Below are 23,254 nucleotides of genomic sequence, written 5' to 3'. Positions count from 1 at the left end.
GAAGGCCAGTCAGAGGAAACAAGAGATTGTCTCTCAGTGGTAGAAATATACAACTGGAAGGACCAAGAAACCAGACTCATATAGACAGGATGCCAGACCACATTTCGATATCCTTTTTGAGGAAGAGAAAAATTCCAACTCATTCAGCATTTTCTCTTTGCAACTCTTAAAGCTGCCATATTGCTCATATGGAATATCCTTATCAATTGCCACAGATAAAAAAACAACAACAACATTTCAGTTTGTCAGGGAAGGGACGATCTGCACAACAAACAAATCTCTAGCAACAACACATTGGTAGTTAAGTTCTCAAAGGTGGGGAATCTGAACTAACCCAGGGAACTCACAAGTCTGGAAAGAGCAGAGGGAAATCTCTATTCTTTTGGTCCTTACCAGGTGAAATTCCCTGTAAGAGCCAAGTTGTAGAGTAAGGAATATGGAACAAGAGGAAGGGAGAAAGTCCTATAGATCCCCAAATTTCTTTAGATATGTCATCCCAGGGCCTTGCATATGAAATTTTACGAAACAAACAGAGGAAGATTATGGGGAATTCATAAACCAGTATCTTCAAGACTAATGCACTCTGAGAAACATTAAGGCAGCTTGATCAGCTGGAAAAGGTAGTAATTGAGCGTGAAAAAGTCTGGGTGCAGAAGACACTCTGGTAGATACTGTATCTTTACATAAAACTCTTATTCAAAGACAAACTACCTATTAAAATTCATCACCATTGCTGTATGCGGTCTTGGAGTCAGTTTTTTACTGTCAAAAAGCTATGCCTTTGCCAGAGTTCCATCAAAGCAAGAAATAATCAACCCATCCACTGTTTCAGTATTCCAAGTATTAGTTTAAATCAACAGGTGGTACCATTTCCATTCATTTCTATCACTTTCCAACACAAGCACAGATATTAGACCAGGGGTTGGCAACTTTTCAGAAGTGGTGTGCCGAGTATTCATTTATTCACTCTGATTTAAGGTTTCGTGTGCCAGTCATACATTTTAACGTTTTTGGAAGGTCTCTTTCTAGACGTCTATAATATATAACTAAACTATTGTTGTATGTAAAGTAAATAAGGTTTTTAAAATGTTTAAGAAGCTTCCTTTAAAATTAAAGGAAATTAAAATGCAGAGCCCCACGGACCGGTGGCCAGGACCCGGGCAGTGCAAGTGCCACTGAAAATCAGCTCGCGTGCCGTCTTCGGCACCCGTGCCATAGGTTGCCTACCCCTGTATTAGACACTGCAGTAGTGAACGAGTCCAGCTTTTGTAGCCATGATCATCTAAACAGAGCAGTAGTAAGGTCTCTCCATTTGTTAAAGGCACCCTATAATTCTACATAGGATAGAACATACAATAAATACATTATCAGCTAGCTAGTAGTAACCAATATATATAAGGTGCACAGCTAACTCAGCCAGAGCCTCACTAGAAAGTGCCGTGCCTGACCAGTCAGGCTGGAGGGACTAAGCCTACAGTATGCCTTCTGGGGCAATGGGGGGGGGAGGGGAGGGGGAAAGAAGGGGAGAAACACACACACACACACAACTAAGCAGCAGAACGTATGTCTTTTTAAAGAAAATGCAGCACCAGTGTCAAAGTATTAGGTTTACAGGGTTGGGTGCTGGCTCTGTTCCCATCCTGCCGAGTCATAGATCTCTTGGGGTATGTTGCATTCCCTCTTCCCTCCTGCCCTCAGACAACATGGCAGACTTAATTCTCCGCCTCTTGCACAAGGGACATTTCTGTAACTGCAATAATTTCACAATTCTGCTTTTGCATTTCTAAGCAATTCACTGCAATAAAGTCAAACCAGAACAAATGTGCTGTGCATAGGTCTAAGTTAAATTTAGGCATATGCAGGTGGACCAATTGAAAGGCAGGATTTTCTTGCAAAGTAAGTAACTGGGGCTACTTTTTCAGATTTTGTGTGAGTAGTAGCAGAGATCAGCTTCCCAGCAATCAATCAATAATATTGCCATACATGGGGAGAGGTTCATAATCTTGCGCTGGCCCCTTTATAACAGGTAAAAGCCCCTGTTCTGGCCAGGGCTGTCACTCTCACAATCACGGCACAGAGGGTATACCAGGAGCATGGCTGGAATCAGAAGGAGTGTGTCAGAGCCAACAGAAACAGAATGCCAACAGTGGAGAATCTAACCAGTGCTGCTGCCCATAGGGAAGCCCAGAAAGGCTACCATAACTTAGGCTCCAAGAGCCAACTAAATTAGACAAAGGGCCCCTTGAGCAGTCCAGAATCTGAAGGGTGAACAGCTGGCTAAAATCCACTTTAGTACCTACTTGTCCCTGGGGACAGAGCTGGGCCTTCTAAAGGAGCAGTACATAATCTCACCCATGGACTCCTGAAGGGGCAAAATGTCATCCAGATGCTACCACTTAGGCTAGGTTGCTAGGTCCCTTTTAAGGCCCATCAATCTAGACAGCGTCCCTTGAAACGTGGAGCAGCATGCTCCCTCCTTGGAGCAGCTGGGAAACTGGAAAGGAGACTGCTGCCGCTTACTCTGTGCTTAGATGGTAATGTCACAATCTAGCCCCAGAGACGCAGAAAAGAACTCTTCATTTTCAAAGCACACTAGCAATAATGCCAACCCCATTAGACCAAATATATTTCTATTTACATTTTAAAAGAGGGTAAGATCATTTTGGATTCACATCTGTGACAGAATAATTAATAATATGCCACGTTAATACTCGTTTAAAATACTTTTTGAGGTAATAAGTTATCTGTAAATCTTTGTGCCTGAATACTTCAAATATTTGTTATGAGTTGCTGATTTTTATTAATTTTAGGTGTGTGTATTTTTTACAATCTATTCAAAAAGAGGTGATTCTGTGTCTGCACAAGAAGGTACAGTATCCTTCAGATCTACTGGGGGCTGTTTTCTGGAGCAGAGCCAGTAACGCTTTTCCAAGCGCCTACACACCTGTCAACTTTAAAAAGAAAGTAGGCAGTGCTCTACATGATTTGCATCAACCACCGCAATCAGTGACTGAAAAAAAATTCTGAACTAAGATCATGAGGACATCTTATACATTTTGAAAGACAAAGTGGTTTCTATTCTGCACGACTGTACTGAAATTAGGTGATAAGATACATTTCCCATTTATTTTTCTTCTCACAGAAGAAATGGTTTGTGGAATAATCGGTAGCATAGAGCAATATCTTATGCTAGTACAAAAGCTTCTTCTAGTGTCAACAGTCTCTCTTTACTTGTGGTGTAACTCAAATGCTGCGTAAGAAATATGACAGTCAGAACACAGTCCCCAAAGATTTATCCAAGATATGTAAATTCATTCAAAATGTGCAAAGGACACTGTTCTTTGCCACAAAAACAGTAATAATTTCTGTACATTCTGTCAATTTTCAATATAATCTACTTTCCATTTTTACAATAGATTTGATTTCAAAATTAATGCTCACAATGACTGGACAACCTGTATTTGGCACCAATGCATTAACTTTACCTGTCCGTCTATTTAATAGAGATGAAAGAAAAAAATCCAAATAGGAGTTTCTTCATATGTGTTGGCATATATAAGCCCCAGTTCAGCAAAGCCCTGCAATATGTGCTTCTGTCTCACTGACTTCTATGTTAGGTGTTGATTGAATGTGACTAGCTTGTGCTTCACATCTTTCTTGAATAGCGATCTAAGGTCCAGATTCTCCGACCTTAACTAACACAGAGTAGTATTTTACTCCATGAGTAGTTCCACTGAAACAAAACTCCTCTATCACTTTGCAAAAACTATTGTGCAGTATTTCTGTTGCAAAAACAGACAGGACTGCAAACTTATCACATGCCTGGACACAACCCGTTCCCTTCCTATGCATCTGGTTGCTCCATTCTTTCATACAAAGAGCACAGCGAAGCTTAAAAGAATGCTTTTTGGGGGGACAGAGTAGAAAATTCATCAAGTTCTATCCTACATCCAGTGAAGATATGGTAATTGATAGCAACCAATTAAATGGCACAATTCCTTTTCTCACTACATTCTATAAAGGCTAAATCATGTTCTGACATTTAGGATCAGAAAAAATAAACAATAATAAGATCTACTATACCACATCAGATCCACATCACTCAATGAACTATAGAACAGAAGGCAAGTATCATTATTCCATTCTACCTATGGAGAAACTGAGGCAAAGATGATGGTGTGACGTGCCCAAGATGATAGAAGATGTTACATTTTCCTTTGGTCTGAATTTCTCTGAGGCCTTGAGGGTTGATGAGGATGAACCAGAGGAGCCATTTCTAGAAATTCTACCACAGCATAAATATGTATTTATTTTAACAGCTTCCCCCAAAACAGTAGTTCAGCATATGCCAAATTACTGAACACCTGTCCAGCAGCTAGGAAGAATGCGAGAAGAATGTATCCACTCAGAAGTAGTCTTTAATGCCTGGTTCAGATCTTCCTCCAACACTCTCCCATTGCCACCTACCCAAGAAGCAATGCAGACTAAGATTAGACAAGAAGCCAGAAGTATGTTAGGATCTTGAGGAAGTCCTCATATATTGCCAAGAAAAGAAGAGATTCAGACTATTTTCCTCCTGCTTCTTCCAAGTGGAAACATAAGCCTTCTTAAAAGATAACTTGTAACAGATGCTCCATTGAAATCAGTGGAGCTACTCACACTGATTTTAACCACTGAGGATCAGCCCATAATATAGAGGCTGCCACTGCAGTCAGTCATCAGAGAAACTGCTCAATTTCCCACATGCCCTTGAGTAGCCCATAAATAAAAAAGGTTAGTGTCAGGAGTTGCCTGCAGGTTAGCCATCACCTCATTTCTGGGATGGATTAAGATACAATTTTCAGGTTTAGTATCATCAGGACACAAACATCAATGAGGACCAAAATGGAGACAGTTCTACTTAAAAACCAGACCTTCAATGATAAAAGAAAATATAGCCAAGCACACTTTGTTTTGTATAATATTCTCTCTCCAGACTGACAATCCATGTCCTCAACCTTCAAGAGCTGGAAAACAAACTTCAGACGAGGAAGGTAAAGAGGTGGCCAGATGAGTTGAAGGGCTCTGGCACAAATCCTGCAGAGTAAGGGCTCTGCAACCAACAGCACAAAATAAATCTGCAAAAGAAGTTTATAGATTGGACTGAAAAACCAAGAATCCTTCTCTTGGTTCTTTCTCCTTTGCCACAGCGTTCCTGATGTCACAGAAAACCTGAAACATATGCTTTTCAAGCAGGCAGTCTCAGTAACATGTATGAACTGAACCAAAAACAGACACTGGAGCAGATCATAGGAAGAAGGGAAGCCTCGGGGATTAAGATTGGTGCAAAAACAGACAATTTTATTAGTTGCTTCTGCCCAATTAACAAGACCTCCACAGGAGGCCTTACCACCAGACTCAAGTTTGCTATAAACAAGGGTTTCAATCAGAGGTTAAAACAACGACAACAACAAAAGATGCTGAAAACTCAGTAAGAACTCAGGAATAACTGACAAAGGAAATTCATTCTCTCCCATCATAATCAACAAGAATCTTGAAACAGATAATTTAGGTCTTGCTTGTAGACAGAAGCATACACCTACATAATGGATGAAAAGAAACAGTACTGCAGTAGAAGGTAAACATCTCTCAGAAATTACAGTAGCAGGCTGTAAGCACCATCTATTTGTGCTTACAGAGGTCCTGTTTTTCCACTGTACTATTAGTCTCTGTATATATATTCTCTATATAAGAGCAGGAGATACAGATCGAGATGTTAATGATGGGGATAGCTCTTGGGCAAACAGGCATGTCACAGAATTTAAAATACCGTTGTCCTAGATTTCAAGTTACAGTAAACTCTCCTGTCTTTCTATGAGGAAAGAGCTGGCGTGTAAGAGTGTAGTGCTTAGTGGCACAGAAAATCCAATTGTCTGATTTGCAGGTGTTTTCAGCATCCATCACTCCAGTTGAAGTAGATGGGAATTATGGGTATTCAGCACCTCTGAAAATCAGGCCCTGTGGTTTTCTGCTAGCAGACTACAGAGTGCAAAAAAGCTGGTCAGTGGAAAAAACTGTCAAGAGCTCAGAATGACAAAGTGGGTGAGGTGACATCTTTTATTGGACCAACTTCTGTTGGTGAGAGAGAGAAGCTTTCAAGCCACACAGAGTTCTTCTTCAGTACCTACTTTGAGCTCTGTGTGGCTCAAAAGCTTGTCTCTCTCACCAACAGAAGTTGGTCCAATAAAAGATATTACCTCACCCACCTTGTCTCTCTAATATCCTGGGACTGTCACGGCTACAACTACACTGCATACAAGAGCTCAGGATGGCATGTTTTCCAGACTCTCTGAAATATCCCAACAGTCTTACTTAAACAGTGGTGTGAAATACTGGTTTCAATTAGCCTCTTACCAACTGAGGTTTATAAAGGGTAAATTTAGAAATTTAATTAAAACATGCCTAGAGAAGAGGAATGTTCTGAACATGCTGCTAATCATGGAGTATTCAGCACCAAAGGCATTAGCTAAATCATTTTATCATTGTATATGATCATCAAGATGTGGTCTTACTCAACTAAGACTGGAATTTTAGTTAAATGACTCAGTTGTGGGCAGCTCACACACAATTCACAACTGTTTCAAATGTTTTAGACAACAGATAAGGTTTGATTTGTTATAGAGGGTACGTCTACACTATGGAGACTGTATTGGCATAGCGAGATCACCGTAGACAAAGTCTACTCTGACAAAGGGGTTTTTTGTCATTGTATGACCACCTCCTGAGAGACAGTAGCTACACTGGTGGAAGCATTCTCCCATAGACATAGCTGTATCCACACCACGGTTAGGTTGGCATAGATGTGGCACTCTGGGGTGTGTATTTTTCACACCCTTGACTGACACAGTTATGTTGACCTCACTTTTAAGCATAGGCTAAGCCATAAAGTTACTACTTCAAGCTAGCTACACATTTCCCATTTAAAAAAAAAAAAAAAAAAAAATCTTGCTTCAGCTTTCATACAGATTTTGTTTGAGTGGTGACAGTTACCCATGTCTCACCTTTGGAAAACCATACCAAGAAGAAAAATAATTTGATCCCAAGGTGCAGAGTATATGGAAACTATTGTTGTTGCAGCCTCTTCTTGAATTAAACTAATGATCTTATTGTCAAAGGTGTACACTACTGTGAAGGGTTGTCTACAGAGGGACATTCAAGAAAGTTAAGACAAATCAAAGGTGTGAAGTCAATGTACATGCATTAAACCCCCAAGGGGATGCTCTCAATGTACTTTAGACAGGCATTTATGTCCTTAGTTCAAAGTTACAGCAAACTAGGGTTAAACTAATTTTTAAATTTATGTGCACTGACTTCACATTTTCAGTTGATTCACTTTTACTTTCCTGTGTGTTTCCATGTAGACATATCTTCGGTGTGGCACTCATTCCTACTCAGTTGCAATTGGAATCAACTTTTATATATAAAAAAAAATCTTTAATGTATTCTGATCCAGTTTCTGACAAGTAACTATCTAATATAAATCAGTTGACAGAAACTGCATGTCACAAACAATTTCTGCATCCATAACACATGTGGATCTATCTAATTAGAACTTCTGCATGCCAGTCACATGATCTGAATGACGTAGACAAACATTCAGAGAAAGCAAATGTTAGATTTTCAAAATTATTTCAGTTCTAATACAGAGTGATTACCAAAACACGTAAGAAATGCTTTTTAAAGCATTCAGCCTGTGTCCCTTGAATAGGTTTAAAGGGTTCTTTGGAAATGCTTCTGGATACACACACTGCCCCTCATCAGTAAAAATACATGTTACGGTTTGCCAGTCATTCTGTGGGACTTTTCATTAGGATGGAATACAAGGGAGCTACAGGTTTTCAAACTTTTTACAGTACTATATCCAGAGTGACTAAGAACAGTCCAATGTTTCCATGGTATACAATACAGCATGATGTACTAATAGTAAATATTAACTTACAGTTGACATGACCAGAAAAATCCACCATTTAGTTTATAATGGAGGTGAGATCCAGATCTGGGTCTGAATTTCCCTAAAGTTTGAGGGTGCTTTAAATCTGGTTAAACTGTCTTGAAAAACAAGCAAAATTTCACTTCACATGATGTTAGTCATTAATAAAATAAAAATAATGCCTACCTGTAATCAAGGTAAATTCCAATTAAAAAAAAAAAAAAAAAGATTGATTTTTTCCCCAGTCTCCAAGTTACCAACAAATACACATAAAAGCAAACACTATACAAAATAAATAAATTAAAAAAATTAAAAAAAAAAAATCAAACAAGGGATTTTTTCAAGCTACTTTATCCATTTTCCAAAGATTTAGTTTAATCCTTAACAACAAACAACATATAAAGCCCTCTGTACTCTGGTAACAGTCCAATCCTTTAGCAACTAAATAACCTTCACTGAACAGCTGATCTCTCTTTCCCTTTGTTTAGAGCCTAAACAGTTTTGTATTCAATAATCTATTTCTGTGATGCAGAACTATATTTTCATTTCAAAGCAGAATGGGCCTTCATACATACATCACTAGATTTAGTGCATTAGCATTTCTTCTCCAGATACCCAGGTTCAGATCCCTCATGTAAAAATATCCCAATGGCTTTTACCCAGTCTTAGTGGATATATTTATACATTATAAAGCTGCGCCACCCAGCTACTGCAAACACAATTGTGTAATCCAGTGGTTCTCAACCCACAGCCCGGGGGCCACTTGTGGCCCAATTATCACACAGCTGCAGCCCATGTGACATTCTCAGGGCCATACAGATAGTATAATGACAGGTTTCAGAGTAGCAGCCGTGTTAGTCTGTATCCGCAAAAAGAACAGGAGTACTTGTGGCACCTTAGAGACTAACAAATTTATTAGATCATAAGCTTTCGTGGACTACAGCCCACTTCAGGTGTGCATCCGAAGAAGTGGGCTGTAGTCCACGAAAGCTTATGCTCTAATAAATTTGTTAGTCTCTAAGGTGCCACAAGTACTCCTGTTCTTTTTACAGATAGTATAACTATTCTGTGGATGAGGCTCACATAACACAGAGAGCTGCATATGCAGCAGCCCATAATGGTAAATAGGTTGAGAATCACTGGTGTAACCAGTTGATGGGTGGTCAACTTACCAGTTACAATTAATACACACAATAGCCCTTCTGTTGGGTTACTATATATTTTACATACAAATAATATTTAGATGATACAGCACTTTTACATGTGAAGATGAACTGATTTGTAAAACATTTTGAACAACTCCCCCAACAGGTAGGTAAATATTATTTTCATAGCAGAGATGAGGACGGCAGGCACAATGGATGGAATGGAGTTGCTTAAGGCTACAAAGTCTGGGGCAGAGCCAGGATTAGAAGTAAGACATTCATGACTCACAATCTCATACACATTCCTTAGATATGGGGAGACAAGGAAGCAACACACACATACCAGGAACTTTGTCACAACCTGGAGCCAGCTTAATGGAGCAGGAGCAGAGAAATAAAATTAACAAAACAAAAAATAAAAAAACTCCCCTAAAAAGCTTGTTGGGATTAAATCAACCCTTTGATATAAAGTTCACAAGTCTGTCTATAGTTATGACAAACTATGCAACTTGCTCTTGCTGACTCAGCCATTGAATCAAATGAACCTCCGCTCTGCTGTGACTTTATATCCCACATCCAGCTATCCTCAAATGCCTTTATTTGAGAATCAAAACTGCTGACTCACAATACCCCCTCCCCCTCTCAATGAAGCACAAAACAGACTTAAAAAATCCAGGAAAAAATGCTGCTGGTAAGGTCTTTAAAAAAAATAAGTGCCATAAGAAGGAAAAAAGAAAAGATATTACTCTATAGAGAATCGGGTGGACAGAATTGTTGTAGCTTCTCTGCTACCAAGTCCCACAGAGATGGTAAATTAAAATAATCTACTTTCCTGCACATTAGTTTCCTATGTATCATCTGGTCACTGACATCACACCATACTCTCTCCTGACGGAATGTCTCAGAATTGATTCAACATAGGCACAAGATCATAAATTAAGCTGACAGTAGATGAAGATCTATTGCAATTCACTCTCTTCCTGTTCAGGCATGACTGTCTGGATAGCTGTGGGTAACAATGGGTTCCGCCTTAGCAGATGTTTGAGAAGAGTTACTAAGCAGTGAATTATTTCCTTCTCCAAAACAGTGGTTCATTCCCTGTGGGCAGTAACTGGCAGCACGGCTGGCATGTGCCTTCCAATGAACTGTCTCCTCAGAAGCAATATTTGTCTGAACTAATACTATTGAACATTTACCACAACAGAAATCATTTGGTCATGACATTCCAATGATAAAACAATATGCATCTAGAAAACACTTACAGCTGACTGCTCCCTCCAAAGAAAAACCTGTGGGAGGGGGAGAAACAAAATGAAAATTCTGCAAGTTAGAACCTGAAGTTGTCAGCCATTGCTCCTCCTAGGAGAGGAATTTTTGGCTGACAGCAGTACAGTCTGGAAACCTTATAAATCCCAGGCAATCCCCAGGGTTGCTTCTAGCAACAGTAAAGAGTGACTTAAAAAAAAAAAAAAAAAAACAATGACATTCATATCCAAAAATTTGGTACCCACTCTATAAGCAACACCTCTCTCTTCCATGTATAGAAATTCCCACTTTTTTTTCAGCGTGTGTATCACAGGTATACAAATAAACGTAACGTATAGTCAGTTACACTGTTTTGCTTCTGGCCAGCTGTGCTTCCTGGCTCATGCATGGGCAGGAAGACACTTTCTTGAACTGCAGTGGGCGGAACTCAAGTATACACCGGTTCCCCATGTCTTCCAAATGGGTGTTTACCAGTAACAGCAGCAGCAAAGCTAAAACTATAAATGAAAGATGCAGCAAGCATGCATCAGCAGAGAACTGGGTTCAAGCAAGTTTGGTAGTATTGTTCTTGGAGCCCCAAAAATTCTAAATGAAAGTAAAGTAAAGTGGGAATGGAAACATTATGGACTTATTATGCATAGGTGTGAATGACTATACCAGGTGCATAGCAGTAGAGAATCAGGCCTACAAATTTTTCTGTGGTACTTGAGTGTGTAGAGATGTGAAAAAGAGCAAAGATTATCAATTTTGTCTGGTTGATGATTTTGAGCTTTTTTCTTTAAACGGGAAATGGTAGACACTTGTCCATTTATCTTTTGGCGGTCTAAATCAAAGCAAATCTGACCTTTTAATATATATGACAAATTAAAAAAATATTTTGTGGTATTTCTAAAAAACAAAACACAAAGTCACTCTGGATTATAGAACTGTAGGATGTGCAGCAATTAAAATAATGAAATACATTTTTGAAACTTTTCTTTAAAAAAGGAAACAAACAATCTCTATTTAACATTGCTAAGATTTTAACCATTTCCAAGCTCAAGATGGTACAGCACTCACATGTATGCTGCGTGTGGAGGACTGGAAGGAGTTCAGAATATTTTTCCTTTGATCAGCAAGGATAATATTTTTAAGACTTCTGTTTTGTTAAAACAAATGAATAAATAAAACTAAAAAGCATTCTTGTGACTTTACTGCTTACTAGGACAATATTTTAACTTGTGGGAAACCTGTGCCATTATTCTCATGATACTGAATCAATTACATTTCTAATAGAACTTTTATTTGTTTAGGTTTTTTTTAAATATTTATACAAATTAATACAAAGTTTAAGTAATTAAAATATTTTAAAAGGTCTTTGATATAGTAGGTTGTAGCAGTATGGAACTATAGGTGCTCTGTTATAGTATCCCTGTTGTGATGCTGGACTCACACATTTAATTCTATTGCTGTATATTGACTGTTTAAAACAGAAATTTACTTCTTTCCTTGCTTATTAAAATAAAGCCAGAGATTTTGTGTATAAAGCGAAATAGCCTTTTAGAGAGAAATGCACTATGAAATTAATCATGTTTATACAGTACTTCAGTATATATCCAGAAGAACAAAGCAATTAATCACAATGGAGTAAAGTTTCTCAGAAATAGTTGTAGCCTTGTTGGTCCCAGGATAATAGAAAGACAAGCTGGGTGAAGTAATGTCTTTTATTGGACCAACTTCTGTTGGAAAAAAAAAAAAAAGACACATTTTTGAGCTTACAAATAGTGTTTGCAAATTTGGTATTATAGGAAACAATTATATACATGTATTTAATGTTTAGACTGTAACTAGCCAATTTAAAAGTGATCTGACAAGCTTTTTTTCCACTCCAGTTCATTATATTGTAGCTTACTTCGCTAAACAAAAAACAGTTTCGTTGATGCTTAATTTATTTATGCTTACTAAACAAAGCCAAAGTTGTCTTAGTGATTTTACTGTAATTCATTTTTCAATATTTTGTTGTCACACAGGCAGAAGTGTATAATAAGACTTGCTACTAGCTGGAACATCAGTTTTAAGCCTCTGAAAATCCTTCTGTATCCTTACCAGATGGATAGACTTTATTTTGTCAGAAGCAATGAATGATGTAGGTTTTGTTTAATTTGTTTAGTGTTTGTGCATATTTTTGTATTAGTTTGAAATAATTAGTTACTTAGGATTTTTTTTTTTAAATGCATATACCCAGTCACAGTGGAGAAAATTAAGATAGTGTTGTAGATTCTGAATATCCATTATTTTGATATTAGATAATAAAAAAGATAATATAACATTAAGTGTTATTAAAACTAAATTTCTAATGCAATTAAGGAAAATATCAGCCACGTGCAGATTTGAACTGGAGGATATGAACTGGGTAGGGTTTTAATTTGAATGTGAAGGATCTATTTAATAACAAAAGGTTCATAGTTAGCTTGGAATTATCTTGAACTCATAATGCCCAGCCTACTAAGTACCACACATATTTGAAAGACTGGTTAACCTGTTATCAACAGGGGATGAACAAGGAGACGGCTTTTAACATAAGCTCTTAAGAGAGACACTTTTTTAAATCTACAATAATTTTTATTATAAATAAATAAATAAATAAATAAATAAATAAAAGATAGCTATAATGGCTATTCAGCTATTTCAATTATAAAATTCCAATTTTCAGAGGCTTTAGAGTTTAATCTGGTAGAGTATTCCAAGCTCAGAGCTCCCATTGAAGTCAGTGGGAATTCTGTGTATGGAATGTTTCTAACCTGAGCTTTAAAAAAAAAAAAAAAAATTATACAGTGGGAGCATTACTGAGACAAGCAGTGGGTTTTGGTTTGTTTGCTTTTTAAACCATGTTGTCTAAATCCACTTGCAGGAAGCCTAAAGACATGGTGGTAAAAAGACTCTCGTAGCCCTACACTTCTTAATGATTCCCCCACACAGAACAAATCCTCAGAGGCCCAGAATGCAAGGATCTGGCCCAACCTATCTAACTCTGTTACACTCTTCGTTTAGGACCATTTCGCAATGGCAAAAGAAAAATCATCATAATTGGGGTGGGGGGGCGAGAGTAAAAATGAAAGAATGTTATAAAACGGACTTGAAGAGACAACAGCAGTGCTGCTTGGAGTCAAAGTGCCTTTTTATCCCCATTAGGCATAACACACAATTTTCTTGATGAAGATTTTGGCCCAGGATGTTTTGGCTAAGAGAAACCTGTGAGGTACATATGAAATGAGTCATTGTATAGTTCAGTTGCAAATCGTATTATGAATTCAATTCCAAGCCAATTCTGCATGAGATAATTTCCTGAACTCTTCTCTGGCCATCAAATACAGGCAACAGTCAGCAGAGGATCGGGCCAGCTATTCAGTGGCTTCTTTAATCCCATTTGACAGAATGAACAGGCTGCAAGGAGAGGCTAAAATATGCCCAATGCTGCAAAGGTTTACTCAACATTTTCTCAGGAATTACTCTTAATCGTGCACTGAATATGCCTAAGGACTAGATCCATTATACAAAGACTAAAAGAAACAATATTTGTTTACTGTATCTACTCGTTCATAAGCCGAATTTTTTTTAGTAAAAAAGGGAAGCACCGGAGAAGGGGGTCGGCTTATGAACAGGGATAGAGAGGGAGAGGTGGGATGCAGCCCCTCCCCCCAACAGAGGGGGCAAGGAGAGGCAGCACAGCCAGCAGAGAGAGAAGGGAAGAGGCAGGGCCAGAGTGTCTCTGCTTCTGGCCACGCTGCTCTCCCCTCAGCCTCCGAAGCAGCTGCAGCTCCGGGGCTGACAGGCAGCAGCCTTGCCGCTTGGACCCATCCACCAGAGCAGGCTGCGGCCGCGCCGCCCAGCCTGGCGGAGTGGCTCCAGCCAGGTCAGAGACATCCTCCCCTGACCCGCCCCAGATAAGGTGGGAAGGGATAGGATTAGGGTGACCAGACAGCAAGTATGAAAAATCGGGACAGGGCTTGGGGGGGGGGGGGGGAAATAGGAGCCTATATAAGAAGAAGACCCCCAAATCGGGACTGTCCCTATAAAATCGGGACATCTGGTCACCCTAGATAGGATGGGGATTGGGGAGAGTGTGGGGGTCCGGTCTAGGGGTGGGGTCATGTGGGGGGTGGTCACAGGGGTTACTCCTCTGACTCCCAGCTTCTCCCCCAAAAAAAACTTCCCCACCAGTTGCTGTCCCAGACCGTCAGGGTAAGCAGCTGGCATGCCAGGACACTTTGTTTACTTAGGTTTACCTCCGTGCCTGCAGACGCTCGAGGTAAACAAACCATCTTGGCCCGCCAGCAGCTTATCCTGATGGCCCAGGAGCCAAAGTTTGCTGACCCTTGAATTATAGGGTCGCCTTTTGAATGGGTCATAAAAAATTTCCATTTTTACTTATCCATCTTGCGGGGGTTGGCTTATAAACGAACCGGCTTATGATCGAATATATATGGTATCTCACCCTGTGCCCAACTCTGCATTGTCAATGATACTGCCATCCTTTATACCCTATTTCTCTACTTGTTTCACAGGGCTTGTCTTCACTACAGGGGTAAGCTGACCTAAGTTACGCTAACTCGAGCTACGTGACTAACGTAGCTTAGGTCGACTTACCCCAGTATCTTCAATGCGCTGAGTCGACAGGAGATGCTCTCCGGTCAATTTCCCTTACTCTTCTCGTAGAGCCAGAGTACCGGGCTTGACCGGAGAGCGCTCTGCCATCGATTTAGCAGGTCTTCACTAGACCACTAAATTGATCCCTGCTGCATAGATTGCAGCAGCATCAATCTCCCTATAATAGGAAACAGCCTACAATCTCCTGTGGCCTTTTTTCCATGCCACTCTCTATGCATGAAACACCTTTCCTGAGATAGGAGAAGATATTGGCTTTGCAAACTCTTAAATCCCTCCCAAGACCCACTTCTTACACAATGCCTCCAAGAAGTGTGCTAATTAAATCTTCTACTTATTAATTCTTCCTTTTTTATTTCATTCAAAAATATTTTTTCATCATACTGTCATTAGCCTTGTTCAGTAAGAACATAATCTTATTGATGGTGCCCCTCTCCATTCTCTTATCTCTCACCCTACTGTCCTGTTACCCCTTGTTGCATCATGTGTGAAGTTGGCTTGGAATTATTTTCTTGGAGCAGAGATCATTTCTTTTATCTGAATTGGAGGAGCTCAGCATACTTTCAGATGCTGATAAAGTATATTCTTCTGTACATTGAATATTCTGGAAATCCATAAACAAACAAGAATCTAACTTGAGATTTCAATTCAAATCACCTTTAAGTCCAAAGCAGACTGTGAAGAGTTACAAAGGGATCTCACAAAACTGGGTGACTGGGTAACAAAATGGCAAATGAAATTCAACGTTGATAAATGCAAAGTAATCAACATTGGAAAACATAATCCCAACTATACATACAAAATAAGATCTTGGAATCATTGAAGATAGTTCTCTGAAAACATCTGCACAATATGCAGTGGCAGTCAAAAAAGCTAACAGTGTTAGGAACCACAAGGAAAGGGATAGATAACAAGAAAGAAAATACCATAATACCTCTACACAAATCCATGGTACGCCCACATCTTGAATACTGCCTGCAGATCTGGTCCTCCATTTCAAAAAAGATATATTAGAATTGGAAAAGGTACAGAGAAGGTCAACAAAAATGATTAAGGGTATGGAACAGCTTCTGTATGAAGAGAGATTAAGAAGACTAGGACTTCTCATCTTGGAAAAGAGAAGATTAAGGGAGGATAGGATTGAGGTCTATAAAATCAAGACTGGTGTGGAGAAAGTGAATAAGGAAATGTTATGTACTCCTTCCCATAAAACAAGAACCAAAAATCATCCAATGAAATTAATAGGCAGCAGGTTTAAACAAACAAAAGGAAGTACTTCTTCACACAACACACAGCCAACCTGTGGCACTCATTGCCAGGGGATGTTGTGAAGGTCAAAACTATAACAGGGTTAAAAAAGAACTAGATAAGTTAATGGAGGATAGGTCCATCAATGGCTATTAGACTGGATGGACAGGGGTGGCGTTCCTAGCCTCTGTTTGCCAGAAGCTGGGGATGGACAACAGGGGATGGATCACTTGATGATTACCTGTTCTGTTCATTCCCTCTGAAGCACCTGGGATTGGCCACACTTGGAAGACAGGATACTGGGCTAGATGGACCATTGGTCTGACCCTGAATGGCTGTTCTTATGCAATTAAAACTTTTGTATGATACAATACACAAAAGTGATACCAAATGAGTGTCAATACAATTGTAATTGAAACTTGACATTGTTTTTATATTTTATCAGGAAGGCCCCACACTTTTAGGCACTCCACGCAAGTCCAGATTATAGTGTCAGAGAAAGGGGAGTATCGATTATCTACTTAGTCAAGGTAAAAATTAAACTTTAGAATTGCCCCATTAATAGGCAGGCATTTTGGTGGTATGTCTGATGAGCAAGTACAGTAATCTAGAGAGGTCCCAAGTGCTACCTCTGTAATTAAAAATGCAAGTACTTCAGCAATGCCAGACATTGCAGGATGGCTACTTGGTCCATCCTCAAGTGGGGGGGGGGGGGCGATGGACTCACTAGATGACCTCTTGAGGCCCTGTTTAGCCCTACATTTCTATGATTAATGGCTGTTTTCAGAAGGGAACAGAAGTCATCTTGGGGAAACACAAATTAACCTACTTGTCTCAAGTGGCAAAAAGAGCACAGTGCTCTACCAACGTTACAACAATCCAGTACATGGTTTTAGAAGATCTATTAATACCATATGCGTTCACAACCAGTCTCTTTACATGTAGTCTAGACCCCACAAGTTTATCCAGATTCTCCTTTACAGACCCTTTTGTGCATAGGTATTCTTGCAAATATAAGTTTATCCAAGTTTCTGAGGCTATTTCAATATTTAGACATGAACTATGGAGTTTACTTGAATTAATCAGTTTAAATTGTAACTCAACATTATACAGATCCTTTTATTTGATAGTTTCCAGTGAGCCCCAACAAAACACCTAGTAAACATTAGTGAAAGATTATCTTGGAGGGTGTAACTATACCAATCTCCTTGGAGCCACCATGCACTGCACAGGTGTTGCCTCTTAGTGTAACCAATTTTAACTAAATCACCTTCAGCTACTTTTATTCCAAAGCAAATATTCAAACACAGACTTGCACTAAAATAATTAGACTGGGTTTAGGAAAACAGTTTAGCTGAATTGGTGCAAGCTTGTTTGTAAATCAGCCCTTAGGGTATATCTACACTTGAAGTTAGAGACGTGATTCCCAGCTCCAGGAGACATTCTTGCACTAACTCTCATTGAGCTAGCATGCTAAATATAAAATGTAGCTAGGGTAGCGTAAGCAGTAGGATGCGTTAGTTGCCCTGAGCATGCACCCATCAGAGACCCTTCTATGTACTCAGGGTTGCTAGCCTGTTCTGCCACTTGCACTATCCCAAGTATGTTATTTTAGTACACTAGCTCAAATATGTCTCCTCAAGCTGGCAATCCCACCTCTAGCTCTAGGTGTAGATTTACCCATAGTGTGCTGCTGCTGCTAGTTGTGCTGGGACTTCTGCTGTTGTGTTTCAGATGAGTCATTACTGCAATGCAAAATTAAGAGGACAGAAGTGCTCAGGAGACATCAGGAGCTAGAAGTTCTAAGACAATACTGTGCTTTCATTTCATATTTTCCATCACGGGACTATCATGTGGCAATGCAAAAGACTTCGTCTTCACTAGAAAAATAAAGTGTTTTTACATCAAGATACCTATCTCGATAGAAAATCCTAGTGGAGACAAGGCACTGTAGTTTTTAGCTCAATTTTACTAGCAGAGGTCATCCCTATACTCCTTCACCTGCGGTTTACCTTGACTAGCTACATCAAGGTAAAAACAGGTAAAAACTACCTGTGCCTTGGCTCCACTAGAATTTTACATCGAGATAGCTATCTCGATATAAAAAACACACTTTGTTTTTTGGAGTTAAGACACAGCCTAGGAATCACATAGAGTCGCTTTCTTCTAACAATAAACAAGAAACTTTATTAGAATAAAAAGAAGTATTATCTCTAAAACTACTCTCTCTCTCTCTGCTTCACTGAATAGGTTCTGTCTAGGATGCTCGATCCAGCCTGGCCTTAAGAATGAGCATATTTAACCTCACATGGACCTGGAACGCTTCCAAAGTTTCAAATGGAGGAAGGGAATGCAGAAGTTTTAGGGGAATGAAAAATTGACATTGTTTCCTTGATTCTCCTGGCTATCAAGCCAATGAATTATCACAAATAGTTTAGTAGGAGAAAGAAAAATTATTTCCACTCTGATTAGTTAGTTTGCTTATTTTCTGTTTGCTTGTTGCCCTCTCTATCTAATCTCTGCTCCCCACTTGCAGCAGCACTAGAATAAAACTAACATGAATCTGGTCAGTATTGCACTAAGTTCCACTGTGGTGTAGATACTCCCTCGGGTAGCAGTGGATGCAAAGAGTACAGCAGTGGTGCAATCCTCCCTCCTACAAAACTTTTATTTTTAACACTACCCCGAAGAACAGTGAACAGTTTGGCAGAGGACCTGCACCAAGTTTTCATAGTATTTGATGGGCTGACAAGTGCATTGGGGAGCCCCAGATGAATCTTAAAGAGCCTGGGTGAATGATTAAAATAAACAATCCACATCCTGGGGAATGAAGCACTGGTTGTAGGCAACAGCCCTGGGAATTCAGGGGCTAATTGTTCAGTGTACATACCCTTAAAGCACATTACACTAAAGCCACTTTTATACCACTGGTATTGTAAAGGGGCATTAGTGTAAATGAGAATCAGGCTTTGCAATATATATTTTAAAAACTTCACTATACAACAGAACAGGTGAGAAAAGAGAATACAGGAACAACCAGGACAATGGCACTGGACTGGCAAGTATGTGTACGAGGCCAGCAAAGGAGTAACTACTAGGGGCTCAAATGACCAGCAACTGAATAGGCCAGGACTGCATAAAACTTGCAAATGAACGGTCAAAAAGGTAATAATCTTACAAATACGTAACACCTTTCTTCCCCAAAACTTTACAAGTGATATGCATACAACACTACTGAAATTCAGGCACCTCTGCTGCAGTAGAAAGCAGGCATTAACCAATCATGACATGGCAGAACTTGGAAAGGAAGGGGTAGAAGGCAAAAGGAAGTGTAATATGGTCTCATAAATCATAGAAATGGAGTAAGATTGGGGATTCATTCCCAGCTCTGCCTCATGCATCAAAAGTCACACAGGAAGTATCACAATGAGGGTTAGCATTTGTTGGGAGGATTGAGTGTTTTTGATTGGTTAATTGTTTCTGTGTAAGTATGGGCAGGTTGCTGGATTTGCTCTTTATATTAATTGTGTCATCAAAAGCACCTAGTATACCTCTTAACCTCCCAAGGCTTAAATATGAGATGCGACATATAACAAAGATTCAAAATGAGGGGGGGAAAAACACATAACAAGTATTACTACAAGAAACTGAAAACGGTGAGATCCAGATCTTCAGTGTAAACAACATTTTCTATATAACCTTAGTTTCATGACTCTTTATTTCTGATGTAAATAACTTGCAACAAGAGAAGTGAGGGGACTCCAAATCTGAATGCAATGTTATATGGAAATTTGCAACTAAAAGAAGTAACATCCCTTGAAAGTAGGAACATTGGAGAGATGCAATTGATAGGTGCTTTTAAATTTTAGGTATCAAAATAAAAAAAAAAAAAAAAATTACCTGTGCCTCTGCTTCTCCTCTGGGGAACCTGTAAAATGGGGATAACGATATCCACCTCTCACAGTTGTATAATGTTACATCAAATTATGATTTTTAACCATCATGAAGGTCCTCCAACAGGAAATGTTATATAAATATCATTATATTAATCTTTACCAAGCAATCCAGGGCAAACCCCATGTGACACTTAGGCCAGAATTCTCAGAAGAGCTCTACACCTGCTGTCCAAGACAGATTTTCAGAAGAAGTCAGCTCCCATTTAGGCACCAAAGTAGTTAGATTTTTTTTAAAAGATCAGCACAATGCACACTAAGTGCTTCTGAAAATCTGGTTATAAATGTCACAATGGGAGCTACCAGCTGCTATGTAGTTTTGAAAATCGGAGTATTATATAGGTAACAATAGAAGCTGAACTCATTTGAAAACCTGTCACCAATTGCGGGTGTCAGGCCCACATGACTAACAGGACCTCCATTTCAGGTGTCCTCTGAAAAACCCACCCACAAACTTCATTTTATCTGCCTAAGAAAGTAGAGAGGCTGAACTGACCTTTCTGCGGCAGCAACCTGTGATTCCAGGGAATGTAGGTATTTCAAACCTCCATTTATCTCTCTCATAACCTCAGGCTAAGAATGAAATGATGAGTGCAAACCTGTTGTCTTTAGCAAATTTTTTGTAATACTTCATTCTAAATACAGGCTTCTCAAGCAAACATCTTTCTTTACCCATAAATTCACAGGTAACCCATAATTAAAGTGTAACGGTTTAAGGATTGCAATCTTTGTTGTTGTTAAATGAAGAATCAAAATCAGTTAGTCAAACCTCTCTTTCCACCATGTATAGTTATTTCCCTCCTGATTTTTTTTTTTTTTTTGCAGCGTTTTCATTATACCCAGGAAAGCTCAGATGTAGTATCTAGTTTCCACAATAGTATTACATTTAAGCAAATGTGACAGCTGAGGTGACTGCAGTCCATTTTAGTAAATCTGTCTTTCAGTCTATCATACAATAAAAGGGGGAAAATGACACTCCGATTTCCATTGCAACTTACTTTTTCTACATAGGTATATAAAATTTTCCTATTAGAAAAGAAAAATTTACTTGACATTTGTTAAGTACTTATTCTACAATATATACATTAAAACGATACCATTAACTTGGAAATCACATTTCCATCTGAACATTTTGTATCTACTAGAATTACAAACTGTAACTTAAATTATAACATTTTCTCAATTTTTTCACCTTGTTTACTTTATGCATCTCTGACAAAATTTTGCATCACCAGAGACACTGTCCTTTCTGAAAAGACATACATCAGCAAGGGAGCAAAAAAAACTTGTTTTTGTTTTTTGTTTTTAATTAGGCCATGATAAAAGGCTGCTCCAACAGAACCCGTGTGGTTTTTTGTTTTTTTTTTTAAACGGCAGGTATTTGGTTTTTTTAATCATGTTGACAGTACCCTTTAACACCTGCTGTGTGCATTTTTTTTTTTAAACCGAGATTGAGGAGTTCCTGTAAAATAACATCCTCTCACTTTGCATTGCTGGAGTCCTAAAGAGGGTGCAAGAATAACGTTTCCCATTATCCCCAGACTCAGAGATTTAGGAGCACAATCCCCATAAACACAGCAGCAGAACAAATAGTGTGTGTTAACTTCACCATCCCTATCCTCCCTCTCCACGCCAAGCCAGAAGGAACACCCAAACCCCAGAGAGGCGGTACTCACTCTGCAGTGCTGGTCCCATTGATGGTGGAACTATCTGGAGCCGGGTTCAGCTGAATGGGCATGGGCTTCTTTTTAGGCATTTTAAATAGGAATAAGGGAGCTTAAACTTCCGAAAATCCCCTTCCTGCTCCGGCCAGCTCCAGGGGGCTCCCTCCCGCTAGGCAGAGTTAGGGGCTCCTCCGGCAGTTCCCGCTGCAGCCGGGCTACAGGGCGATGTCTCCAGCAGCTCCTGCTCCTACCAGCCAGCCGGCTCTCCCTGGCTAAGCAGAGCTAAGGGACGCTCCTGGTCCAGCAGCGCCAGGGGCCACTCCCCGACTGAGCAGTGAGGAGTTCCCCGAGCCGCACCGTGGTTGCAAACGCCGCCCGCTCTCAAAATGTGTCCCTCTCCGCTACTGTGCATGTGCGAACTCCTCGGGCGCCCCCAGTGCGCAAGTGTGGCGCCGCTGCACATGGGCACTGGGGAGTGAAGCTGCCTGGAAGCCCCTGGCCTTTGCCCTTAGTTTCCCTCCAAGTGCCCGGGGGAAGGGGGGTGAGCCTGGCGCCGGCGTAGCTGTGGAGGGCAAGTTACGCTTTCCTTTGGGAACCGGGCAAATGCGGGCTTGGGGCTCCAGGGCGCCCTACTGCTCCGGATCCCATGGTGCTACGGCCAGGCCACGGAGCTCAGGGTCTCTGGCCCTTCGTTCTCACTAGTGCATCCAGTGCAGCGCCGCGCCTCACCCCTTTCCCATGGACAGAGCCCCTAGGCGGCAGGAACTAAGGGATGGGAGTCACTCACTTATCGTCTTCACCCATCCACCCACCCCTCTTGTTCACCACCGGGAGGGTGAAGGGAGCTACAGCCCCTCCCCGAGTTTCGTTGGGAGACGCTGCTCGCTCCTCGGCCTCCTTCCTCCCCCTTCCCCAGCCGGGCGTGAGAGCAGCAAGCCACCCTCCTGGAGCACAACGAAAGGCCCAGCCAATGCAAACGCCTGCTTGGCTCCCGGGGCTGCTATGAAATCAGGAGGCGGGTTAGACTCCGAGCGCCTGAGCGATGGGGTCCATCCCCTGATTGGCAACAACTGCAGCAGCAAAAGCAAAACACAAAGGAGACAGCAGTCACGTGGCTGGCCTCCCTGACTCATCTTCCCCCTCCTCACCCCAGCCAGCAGGGCAAGCTTGGCTGAGTGTGTGTCCCCCCGCCAGAGCCAAGCTGCTTGAAAGTCTCTCTTCTCCCCCCGCCCCTGTCTGGGGTTTTCGGCTCAGTGTCCCCCCTGCAACCCTAATTTGGAACCTGTGACCTTCACTCCTAACCCTGTTCTTCATTAGTTGTCCCCCCTATTCAGGTCCAGTGGTCCCTCCTGCGAGGCTGGGGGA

At 40.4% G+C, this 23,254-nt stretch overlaps 1 protein-coding gene across 2 annotated transcripts in view; it reads right to left on the bottom strand.

Annotated features, from left to right (window-relative positions):
• Positions 1–22,702, bottom strand: part of MAP2K1 (mitogen-activated protein kinase kinase 1) — a 61,497-nt gene extending 38,795 nt beyond the window's left edge. Inside the window, exons 1-2 of one of the 2 annotated variants that reach the window (XM_034783518.1) lie at positions 21,902–22,702; positions 10,377–10,403 (exon numbers count right to left, since the gene is read on the bottom strand). In XM_034783518.1, coding sequence (XP_034639409.1) covers positions 10,377–10,403; positions 21,902–21,981 — 107 coding nt within the window. In that variant the 5' untranslated portion in view covers positions 21,982–22,702. The remainder of the gene's footprint in view (positions 1–10,376; positions 10,404–21,901) is intronic. The other variant, XM_034783519.1, reaches the window with a different exon arrangement.
• Positions 22,703–23,254: the final 552 nt, after the last annotated feature.

Source organism: Trachemys scripta, chromosome 10 (assembly GCF_013100865.1).
Source record: "Trachemys scripta elegans isolate TJP31775 chromosome 10, CAS_Tse_1.0, whole genome shotgun sequence".
NCBI classification, from domain to species: domain Eukaryota; kingdom Metazoa; phylum Chordata; order Testudines; family Emydidae; genus Trachemys; species Trachemys scripta.
Note: the sequence above shows the minus strand (reverse complement) of the source record. Positions and strands in the feature narration are given on the sequence as shown.